A 12,172-nucleotide genomic window follows, 5' to 3' on the forward strand; every position below is an offset into this window, starting at 1 on the left:
CAATGAGCATGAGTTAGTTCTACACACACACAGAGATCAGGTTAAACAATGAGCATGAGTTTGTTTTACCTGATCTCTGAGTATGTGTAGAACTATGAGCATTAGTTAGTTCTACACCACTCAGATCAGGTTAAACATGGAGCGTTAGTTGAACACCACTCAGAGATCAGGTAAAACCAGGAGCATTGGTTAGTTCTACACACACTCAGAGATCAGGTAAAATGAGTAGTATCGGTTAGTTCTACACCACTCAGAGATCAGGTTAAACAATGAGCATGAGTTAATTCTACACCACTCAGAGATCAGGTAAAACAATGAGCATTAGTTAGTTCTACACCACTCAGAGATCAGGTAAAACGAGTAGTATCGGTTAGTTCTACACCACTCAGAGATCAGGTAAAACTCAAACCTTTTAACCGTAATTTGCTCTTTATAGTTTTTATGCTATAAAAAAAGGATTTGCCCCCCCTTTCTAAGTTTCTCAAGTTTTGCATTTTTGTTATACTGAATGTTATCAGATCTTCAATCAAAACCTAATATTAGATAAAAAGGAACCTGAGTGAACAAATAACACAACAATTACATAATTATTTCATAAACAAAGTTATGCAACATCCAATGCCCCTGTGTGAAAAGCCTACATGAAAATGTCGGGGAAAAAATCTAAATGTTTGAAGTTTTGGAATGAGAGTCAAAGTCCAGACCTAATCAGGACTTGAAACTAGAGGTCGACCGATTTAATCGGAATGGCCGATTTTTAATTAAGGCCGATTTCAAGTTTTCATAACAATCGGTAATCTGCATTTTTGGACACCAATCATGGCGGTTACATTGTACTCCACGAGGAGACTGCTTGGCAGGCTGTGACTACCTGTCATACGAGTGCAGCAAGGAGCCAAGGTAAGGTGATAGCTAGCATTAAACATATCTTATAAAAAACAATCAATCTTAACATAATCACTAGTTAACTACACATGGTTGATGATATTACTAGTTTATCTAGCTTGTTCTGCGTTGCATACAATCGATGCGGTGCCTGTTAACTTATCATTGAATCATAGCCTACTTCGCCAAATGGTTATTTAACACACACAGGGGAATTGGGTGTTGCATAACTTTGTTCATTAAATAAAAATATATATTTTTGTTGTTATTTGTAAACTCAGGTTCCCTTTTATCTAATATTAGATTTTGGTTGAACATCTGATGACATTCAGTATTATAGTGAAAATCAGAAAGGGACAAAATACTTAGTTACTGTACTGTAGGTAGTATAATGGAAGTAGAGTATGATACCCATACTGTAGGTAGTATAATGTAGAGCTTTTTCATTTATATAAACTGAGTTCATCACAGCTCCTGTAATATGGAAATATTTGTTTCAAAACAATTAAGGCATCTGACATGCAAACCTTATTCACATTTTCTCTCAACTTTTAGTTGAATTAAACTCAGCAAAAAAACAAAAAAAACGTCCCTTTTTCAGGACTCTGTCTTTCAAAGATAATTGGTAAAAATCCAAATAACTTCACAGATCTTCATTGTAAAGGGTTTAAACACCGTTTCCCATATTTGTTCAATGAACCATTAACAATTAATGAACATGCACCTGTGGATCGGTCGTTAAAGACACTAACAGCTTACAGACGGTAGGCAATTAAGGTCACAGTTATGAAAACTTAGGACTTGTCATAACTTGGCACTTATGTCCTCTGTGATGTCACGCGTCTTAATGAACTCAACCTCCGCTTTGAACAGACAACAATAAGATAAGGATTTTGGGTCTGCTGTTGTCTTCTCTTTTTGTTTTCTCTTTACAATATGGAAATATTTCTTCATTTCAAGTCATTTTGGCAAGTCATGCAGACGTTCTGTTTCTGATCTGGCTTCTGTCACCGTTCTTTCGTTTTTTCTTTACCTCATTTATCCTTCTTGTTTTTCATTCTGTTGTTCGTGCCTTTACTGATCCTCTTCTGGTAATTTCAGCCGACCCTCGTTGATGATCCATCCTATTAATCTAACCCGTCTTCCCCCCTTCTCTTTCAATCCATATTGTTGTGCTGCCAATCGGCACCTCGTTGTCTTTTTCCTCCATCTCTCCTCTCTTCCCTCCATGGCTGTCCTGGGTGGCCCCCCCTTGTGTTTACCCCGTGTGTGGTGCTGTGATGCAGATAGCGTGTCAGAGTGCTGTGAGTCAGGAGCAGGTGGAGAGTATCCTGACTGAGAACGATGCTCTCAGGACTAACCTAGTCGCTCTGGAACAGGTATAGTATTCTGACCCCCGCCCTGCCAGGACCCCCCCACGGAACCTCATCACTATTCACTCTACCACTGTCACCACTCACCAGCCATTACCCATGATGCATCACCATTATGACAAGTCGAGCTGTTGTGAATAAAGTCAGGGAGGTAAAGACATTTTTCACCATACTGACGGATGGTGATTATTTCAATAGTTCAGACATGAATTGCTGCTACTTACAATAATACTACCGGTTTGTTGTTTTTCCTACAAATCTTTAATCCAAAGACGTTCAACTTCTGCTCATCTGCTTTTCATGTCTCACTTTCTCCACTTCTGACGCATTTGATCCACTTTGTTTCATTAAACAAAGTCTAGAAATACCTTTTTTGTAAAACGTAATCAAATGTTGTTCCATTGTGAAGCTCAGTGTGTCCTAACTAGTGGGTGTTGTGTGTCATTAGATTCAGACGGTGAAGACTCAGGAGATGAACCTTTTGCGTGACCAAAACACGGCTCTGAACGTTGAGCTGCAGCAGAGACGGACAGAGCAGGAGAGCTTCCTGGCACAGAGAGATGACCTTAACTCTCAGCTACAGGTTTGTGTGACCCTCACATTGTCCTAATGCATGCATACTCCGAGAACCACTGAAATACACCTCACTTTTACAGTGGTCAGTACTTTGATAAAGGTCTTCTATTGTAGGTCAAAGAGGAAAAAGATGGAGTTGCAAATGTATTTTTATCCTCTCTTTAGCTGTCTTTTTTTTCTCTGTAGGAGGGGAACCGTGCCAACAGCAGACTGTTGGAACAGCTGACTGTATTGGACCAATGGAAAGACCGATTACAGCAAGAGCTGGAGGAGGCTAAAAAGGTGGGCTATCTGTGATACACACACACAGACACACAGTGAACAGAGATGCGTACAGGAGGCATACACAAATCGCACTGTAGTAATTGTCATTACTGTATGCCAGTGAAGGTGGGAGTGCTGATTTGACCTCTCTCAAGCTCCACTCCTTCTGCCCACAGGGTCACAGGCCATAAATGGACAGCACAGCTCTAATTAGCATATGTGCCAATCTTGGACTTATCACAGAGTTATCTTTGAGTCAAATTGACATGAATTCAGGATTATGATTCAGAGACTCATGGTTTGTTTAAGAAACAGTGAATCAGTGCTGGATGAGTGTGAATGTTATTGTTCATCTATCATCACAATAAATGAGTTATCCTCCCATCTCCATCACCCTCCCCCTGCAGACAGCTGACAAGCGGAAGGTCATGCTGGATGAACTGGCCATGGAGATAATCACAGAGAAGTCCCGGCACAAGGAGGAGCTGAGCGACGTGCGTCTGCAGCATGAGAAGGAGGTGCTGGGGGTGCGGGCACGCTACGAGAAGGAGCTGAGGGGACTCCATGAGGACAAGAACCGCACAGAGGAGGGGATCCGCTCACAGCTCCGAGATGAGAAGGTGAAGGGGGGGGGGACATTTAGATTCAGGGCCACATAGCCAATGAGAAGGGAGAGAACATGAGGTGCTCTGCTTGTGTATTAATGTGACCTTTGACCTCTAGGCTCGCAATAAGGAGCTGGAGGGTCTGCAGCAGTGTGTGGAGGAGCTGCAGGCCCAGGTCCAGTCCATGGAGGACACTAAGGGCTGGTTCGAACGCAGACTCAAAGATGCTGAGGTGCACGACCAACTTCACTTTCACATTGATTTATTCACTAGAATATTCCAGTACTTACTGGAATATGTAGTGTAGCTATGCTGTGTTGTACCACTATACACTTTAAAGCTTGTACATGAACATACAGAAATGCTGTTGGAGATGAGGTTAATGAGTGATCAATACTGGCAGTTAGAGGCGCTCTTCACTGCCCGGAGTAATGCCTGTCGCGGTAACACTGACCACGGGGCGTCGCGGTAACACTGACCACGGGGCGTCGCGGTAACACTGACCACGGGGCGTCGCGGTAACACTGACCACGGGGCGTCGCGGTAACACTGACCACGGGGCGTCGCGGTAACACTGACCACGGGGCGTCGCGGTAACACTGACCACGGGGCGTCGCGGTAACACTGACCACGGGGCGTCGCGGTAACACTGACCACGGGGCGTCGCGGTAACACTGACCACGGGGCGTCGCGGTAACACTGACCACGGGGCGTCGCGGTAACACTGACCACGGGGAGTCGCGGGAACACTGACCACGGGGCGTCGCGGTAACACTGACCACGGGGCGTCGCGGTAACACTGACCACGGGGCGTCGCGGTAACACTGACCACGGGGCGTCGCGGTAACACTGACCACGGGGCGTCGCGGTAACACTGACCACGGGGAGTCGCGGTAACACTGACCACGGGGCGTCGCGGTAACACTGACCACGGGGAGTCGCGGGAACACTGACCACGGGGCGTCGCGGTAACACTGACCACGGGGCGTCGCGGTAACACTGACCACGGGGCGTCGCGGTAACACTGACCACGGGGCGTCGCGGTAACACTGACCACGGGGCGTCGCGGTAACACTGACCACGGGGCGTCGCGGGAACACTGACCACGGGGCGTCGCGGTAACACTGACCACGGGGCGTCGCGGTAACACTGACCACGGGGCGTCGCGGTAACACTGACCACGGGGCGTCGCGGTAACACTGACCACGGGGCGTCGCGGTAACACTGACCACGGGGCGTCGCGGTAACACTGACCACGGGGCGTCGCGGTAACACTGACCACGGGGCGTCGCGGTAACACTGACCACGGGGCGTCGCGGTAACACTGACCACGGGGCGTCGCGGTAACACTGACCACGGGGAGTCGCGGGAACACTGACCACGGGGCGTCGCGGGAACACTGACCACGGGGCGTCGCGGGAACACTGACCACGGGGCGTCGCGGGAACACTGACCACGGGGCGTCGCGGGAACACTGACCACGGGGCGTCGCGGGAACACTGACCACGGGGCGTCGCGGGAACACTGACCACAAGGTGTCAGTAGTGCTTCTTACATATTTATGCTGTTTTGTTTTCTAGCATTTACTGTGATTAATGACTTTAAATATGTGTAGTAGTTTAGCCTTTTTAAAGAATTCTAAAAATACATGTGTGGTGTGGTGTTCCTCTGTGTTTAGGAGAGCATGGAGAAGAGCTGTCTGGAGCACCAGGAGAGCACGGAGAAGCTGCAGGAAGAACACTCTCTCCAACTGGAGGTTGTTTGACTTGTTTTCCTCTTCTCAGACACGGCAGAGTGGTGTACACAGCAACACACTCAGACACTTTCCTCCGGGCCAGGGGAATACTGACTGAGAGTGCATGTAGGCTTTGTTCACTGCAGTTGGCCCTAGTGTTGCACGGTATACCGAAACTTTGTTACTGTCTGTGAGAGTTGTTTTGTTGTCACGATCGGTACTTCTGTCAAGTGTCTCACGGGATTGAGAGAGTCAAGTCGGTCACCGCAGAGCCTTTATACCGCCAAGAGCAAAGTGCCTGCTCCACCTACTCATTCCAGGGGAAAACCTGTGGTGAGGATGCATTGCCACAGCACTTTTCAATCAACTTTTGAATTAGTTTAATAAATATATTGACGCAAAGTGTTAGAGGGGCGAAGTTTGTTTTTTTTATGCTGATTTGCCTTAGGAGTTTTGAACTCGAGCACCATTTCTCTGTCCTTCACATTGGAGTGCTGCTGCAGGCTCTTGACCAATCAGGTTCATGGAACAATGCATTAATCTTAAGGTGTGTGCTCTCCACTTTCCTCAGGACTTTTATTTAGTGATTGTGATCACACCACTCCAGACAGACACAAGTGAAAACTCTTCCATAAATGTAGCAGCCTAAACACTAGTGATCTGACGTGCTGTATTGCAAGGAAACAAACAGCAACAGCAGCTGCATAGTCTAACCTACTATTCACTGTGTCCCTCTGGCCAGGGTAAAGGCAGTGGTAACGTTATGTATTCATAGCCCATAGTCTAACCTACTATTCACTGTGTCCCTCTGGCCAGGGTAAAGGCAGTGGTAACCTTATGTATTCATAGCCCATAGTCTAACCTACTATTCACTGTGTCCCTCTGGCCAGGGTAAAGGCAGTGGTAACGTTACGTATTCATAGCCCATAGTCTAACCCACTGTGTCCCTCTGGCCAGGGTAAAGGCAGCGGTAACCTTACGTATTCATAGCCCATAGTCTAACCTACTATTCACTGTGTCCCTCTGGCCAGGGTAAAGGCAGTGGTAACGTTATGTATTCATAGCCCATAGTCTAACCTACTATTCACTGTGTCCCTCTGACCAGGGTAAAGGCAGCGGTAACCTTACGTATTCATAGCCCATAGTCTAACCTACTATTCACTGTGTCCCTCTGGCCAGGGTAAAGGCAGTGGTAACGTTATGTATTCATAGCCCATAGTCTAACCTACTATTCACTGTGTCCCTCTGGCCAGGGTAAAGGCAGCGGTAACCTTACGTATTCATAGCCCATAGTCTAACCTACTATTCACTGTGTCCCTCTGGCCAGGGTAAAGGCAGTGGTAACGTTACGTATTCATAGCCCATAGTCTAACCTACTATTCACTGTGTCCCTCTGACCAGGGTAAAGGCAGCGGTAACCTTACGTATTCATAGCCCATAGTCTAACCTACTATTCACTGTGTCCCTCTGGCCAGGGTAAAGGCAGTGGTAACCTTACGTATTCATAGCCCATAGTCTAACCTACTATTCACTGTGTCCCTCTGGCCAGGGTAAAGGCAGCGGTAACCTTACGTATTCATAGCCCATAGTCTAACCTACTATTCACTGTGTCCCTCTGACCAGGGTAAAGGCAGTGGTAACCTTACGTATTCATAGCCCATAGTCTAACCTACTATTCACTGTGTCCCTCTGGCCAGGGTAAAGGCAGTGGTAACCTTACGTATTCATAGCCCATAGTCTAACCTACTATTCACTGTGTCCCTCTGGCCAGGGTAAAGGCAGCGGTAACGTTATGTATTCATAGCCCATAGTCTAACCTACTATTCACTGTGTCCCTCTGGCCAGGGTAAAGGCAGTGGTAACCTTACGTATTCATAGCCCATAGTCTAACCTACTATTCACTGTGTCCCTCTGGCCAGGGTAAAGGCAGCGGTAACCTTACGTATTCATAGCCCATAGTCTAACCTACTATTCACTGTGTCCCTCTGGCCAGGGTAAAGGCAGCGGTAACCTTACGTATTCATAGCCCATAGTCTAACCTACTATTCACTGTGTCCCTCTGGCCAGGGTAAAGGCATCGGTAACCTTACGTATTCATAGCCCATAGTCTAACCTACTATTCACTGTGTCCCTCTGGCCAGGGTAAAGGCAGTGGTAACCTTATGTATTCATAGCCCATAGTCTAACCTACTATTCACTGTGTCCCTCTGACCAGGGTAAAGGCATCGGTAACCTTACGTATTCATAGCCCATAGTCTAACCTACTATTCACTGTGTCCCTCTGGCCAGGGTAAAGGCAGTGGTAACGTTATGTATTCATAGCCCATAGTCTAACCTACTATTCACTGTGTCCCTCTGACCAGGGTAAAGGCAGTGGTAACCTTATGTATTCATAGCCCATAGTCTAACCTACTATTCACTGTGTCCCTCTGGCCAGGGTAAAGGCAGCGGTAACCTTACGTATTCATAGCCCATAGTCTAACCTACTATTCACTGTGTCCCTCTGGCCAGGGTAAAGGCAGCGGTAACCTTACGTATTCATAGCCCATAGTCTAACCTACTATTCACTGTGTCCCTCTGGCCAGGGTAAAGGCAGCGGTAACGTTACGTATTCATAGCCCATAGTCTAACCTACTATTCACTGTGTCCCTCTGACCAGGGTAAAGGCATCGGTAACCTTATGTATTCATAGCCCATAGTCTAACCTACTATTCACTGTGTCCCTCTGACCAGGGTAAAGGCAGCGGTAACGTTACGTATTCATAGCCCATAGTCTAACCTACTATTCACTGTGTCCCTCTGGCCAGGGTAAAGGCAGTGGTAACCTTATGTATTCATAGCCCATAGTCTAACCTACTATTCACTGTGTCCCTCTGACCAGGGTAAAGGCATCGGTAACCTTATGTATTCATAGCCCATAGTCTAACCTACTATTCACTGTGTCCCTCTGGCCAGGGTAAAGGCAGCGGTAACGTTACGTATTCATAGCCCATAGTCTAACCTACTATTCACTGTGTCCCTCTGACCAGGGTAAAGGCAGTGGTAACCTTATGTATTCATAGCCCATAGTCTAACCTACTATTCACTGTGTCCCTCTGGCCAGGGTAAAGGCAGCGGTAACCTTACGTATTCATAGCCCATAGTCTAACCTACTATTCACTGTGTCCCTCTGGCCAGGGTAAAGGCAGTGGTAACCTTATGTATTCATAGCCCATAGTCTAACCTACTATTCACTGTGTCCCTCTGGCCAGGGTAAAGGCAGTGGTAACCTTACGTATTCATAGCCCATAGTCTAACCTACTATTCACTGTGTCCCTCTGGCCAGGGTAAAGGCAGTGGTAACCTTATGTATTCATATCCCATAGTCTAACCTACTATTTACTGTGTCCCTCTGGCCAGGGTAAAGGCAGCGGTAACCTTACCTATTCATAGCCCATAGTCTAACCTACTATTCACTGTGTCCCTCTGGCCAGGGTAAAGGCAGCGGTAACCTTACGTATTCATAGCCCATAGTCTAACCTACTATTCACTGTGTCCCTCTGACCAGGGTAAAGGCAGTGGTAACGTTATGTATTCATAGCCCATAGTCTAACCTACTATTCACTGTGTCCCTCTGGCCAGGGTAAAGGCAGCGGTAACCTTACGTATTCATAGCCCATAGTCTAACCTACTATTCACTGTGTCCCTCTGGCCAGGGTAAAGGCAGTGGTAACCTTACGTATTCATAGCCCATAGTCTAACCTACTATTCACTGTGTCCCTCTGGCCAGGGTAAAGGCATCGGTAACCTTACGTATTCATAGCCCATAGTCTAACCTACTATTCACTGTGTCCCTCTGGCCAGGGTAAAGGCAGTGGTAACCTTACGTATTCATAGCCCATAGTCTAACCTACTATTCACTGTGTCCCTCTGGCCAGGGTAAAGGCAGCGGTAACCTTACGTATTCATAGCCCATAGTCTAACCTACTATTCACTGTGTCCCTCTGACCAGGGTAAAGGCAGTGGTAACCTTACGTATTCATAGCCCATAGTCTAACCTACTATTCACTGTGTCCCTCTGGCCAGGGTAAAGGCAGTGGTAACCTTACGTATTCATAGCCCATAGTCTAACCTACTATTCACTGTGTCCCTCTGGCCAGGGTAAAGGCAGCGGTAACGTTATGTATTCATAGCCCATAGTCTAACCTACTATTCACTGTGTCCCTCTGGCCAGGGTAAAGGCAGTGGTAACCTTACGTATTCATAGCCCATAGTCTAACCTACTATTCACTGTGTCCCTCTGGCCAGGGTAAAGGCAGCGGTAACCTTACGTATTCATAGCCCATAGTCTAACCTACTATTCACTGTGTCCCTCTGGCCAGGGTAAAGGCAGCGGTAACCTTACGTATTCATAGCCCATAGTCTAACCTACTATTCACTGTGTCCCTCTGGCCAGGGTAAAGGCATCGGTAACCTTACGTATTCATAGCCCATAGTCTAACCTACTATTCACTGTGTCCCTCTGGCCAGGGTAAAGGCAGTGGTAACCTTATGTATTCATAGCCCATAGTCTAACCTACTATTCACTGTGTCCCTCTGACCAGGGTAAAGGCATCGGTAACCTTACGTATTCATAGCCCATAGTCTAACCTACTATTCACTGTGTCCCTCTGGCCAGGGTAAAGGCAGTGGTAACGTTATGTATTCATAGCCCATAGTCTAACCTACTATTCACTGTGTCCCTCTGACCAGGGTAAAGGCAGTGGTAACCTTATGTATTCATAGCCCATAGTCTAACCTACTATTCACTGTGTCCCTCTGGCCAGGGTAAAGGCAGCGGTAACCTTACGTATTCATAGCCCATAGTCTAACCTACTATTCACTGTGTCCCTCTGGCCAGGGTAAAGGCAGCGGTAACCTTACGTATTCATAGCCCATAGTCTAACCTACTATTCACTGTGTCCCTCTGGCCAGGGTAAAGGCAGCGGTAACGTTACGTATTCATAGCCCATAGTCTAACCTACTATTCACTGTGTCCCTCTGACCAGGGTAAAGGCATCGGTAACCTTATGTATTCATAGCCCATAGTCTAACCTACTATTCACTGTGTCCCTCTGACCAGGGTAAAGGCAGCGGTAACGTTACGTATTCATAGCCCATAGTCTAACCTACTATTCACTGTGTCCCTCTGGCCAGGGTAAAGGCAGTGGTAACCTTATGTATTCATAGCCCATAGTCTAACCTACTATTCACTGTGTCCCTCTGACCAGGGTAAAGGCATCGGTAACCTTATGTATTCATAGCCCATAGTCTAACCTACTATTCACTGTGTCCCTCTGGCCAGGGTAAAGGCAGCGGTAACGTTACGTATTCATAGCCCATAGTCTAACCTACTATTCACTGTGTCCCTCTGGCCAGGGTAAAGGCATCGGTAACCTTACGTATTCATATGTGAATGGGATCAAATTAGTTTTATCTTCAAACTGACTAGGCTGCCTAGACTTTTTCAATCCAAAATGATTAACTGGAATGGATCAATCAACATAATAGCTGATATAGACTGTGAATACATGTTTATTTAGGCCTACAGTTGCATAGGGCAGGACTGCTCGATGCAAATCAGCATAAAGCAAGCTCAGCCCTGTGAAACATGCAGTTTTATAATGCCATTTCTACCCATTTTGTTGGAAAACTAAGAAATGTTTTGGCACTTTTTTTTTTAAGCTAATTTCCTGAAATCCTACACGTTTTTCTATCTGGGGCCCCGCTGAAGGTCGGGGGTCCCAGAGCATGTCCCCGTTTGGTAATCCGGCCCGATCCCTCGTCTCCCTTCCTGTTTTCTATAGATTCCATAGCCACAAAGACACATTCCACAGCCAATGATGTCAGTACTTTAAGACTTTTATGAAGGAGATGGCTACTTCTATGGAGAATTGATCGGTTCAATAGAATATTTTCTTCTAGCAGTTGCCAATAAAATAACTCCTAAATGTGAGGGATTGTTTGTCATCTGTAGCCCCATGAAATCAGATTTTATAAGCTCAATAACTCAAAGCATGCACACACTCCCATTGAATAATCTGCATTCACCTGTATTTTAAATAGAACTAGGCTATATCGTTATTTACCCAGTTTATCAATAGAGATTTACAGTACCATTCAAATAAATGATTACCATTTCTGTTTTGTAGTTAGATTGGTAAAAACAAAGTCATATTGATTGTATGATTTATTAATTAATGCATCCATGGCTGTAAAAAATAAACTGGATGTACAATTTTTCAAATGTAATGATATTGAATTCTGAAGATGCCCAGCGATTGAACATAGTTTCTGTCTGGATCAAGTGCCATTCTGTGACTTTGGCCTTTTTGTTGTTGTGTCATGGAGTATCATATCGAGTATCGTGATACTAAACCTGCTATCAGTATCGAAGGGAAAATTCTGGTATCGTGACAACACTAGTTGGCCCAGGGAAATACTACACTGACTGGGAGTGTACGTGTTCAGGTAGATGAAGCTATGACTCGCATTGCTATTCTCGTCTGCTGAGTACCTGATGTTTATTGAACTGCACTTATTTAGCCATTAAAAGTGTTTCTTATGAGTATAACTCTAATTGGGCAGGTAGGTTTGGTTTAATGCTTGTTTGAAATTGAACCCCTACTGTTTCAATTAAAATCCTGTTAGTATCATGAAGTTAATTCTGAATGGAACTGTTGTGTTAATCTTGTCATCACTGTAGATATTCCATT

The 12,172-nt window shown here is 45.8% G+C and overlaps 1 protein-coding gene across 22 annotated transcripts in view; it reads left to right on the forward strand.

The window, feature by feature from the left end:
- The window catches only part of LOC110492587 (GRIP1-associated protein 1), a 92,197-nt gene that overhangs the window by 16,115 nt on the left and 63,910 nt on the right, over window positions 1-12,172 (forward strand). For 6 of the 22 annotated variants that reach the window (XM_036947595.2, XM_090203800.1, XM_090203804.1 and 3 more), the window contains exons 15-20: window positions 2,172-2,264; window positions 2,707-2,841; window positions 3,021-3,116; window positions 3,506-3,718; window positions 3,822-3,935; window positions 5,382-5,462. In XM_036947595.2, coding sequence (XP_036803490.1) covers window positions 2,172-2,264; window positions 2,707-2,841; window positions 3,021-3,116; window positions 3,506-3,718; window positions 3,822-3,935; window positions 5,382-5,462 — 732 coding nt within the window. Of the gene's footprint in view, window positions 1-142; window positions 217-2,171; window positions 2,265-2,706; window positions 2,842-3,020; window positions 3,117-3,505; window positions 3,719-3,821; window positions 3,936-5,381; window positions 5,463-12,172 lie in introns of those variants that run through there. The other 16 variants (XM_090203798.1, XM_090203802.1, XM_090203807.1 and 13 more) reach the window with 4 other exon arrangements.

Source organism: Oncorhynchus mykiss, chromosome 16, assembly GCF_057628025.1.
Source record: "Oncorhynchus mykiss isolate SJ-2025 chromosome 16, ASM5762802v1, whole genome shotgun sequence".
NCBI classification, from domain to species: Eukaryota; Metazoa; Chordata; class Actinopteri; order Salmoniformes; family Salmonidae; genus Oncorhynchus; species Oncorhynchus mykiss.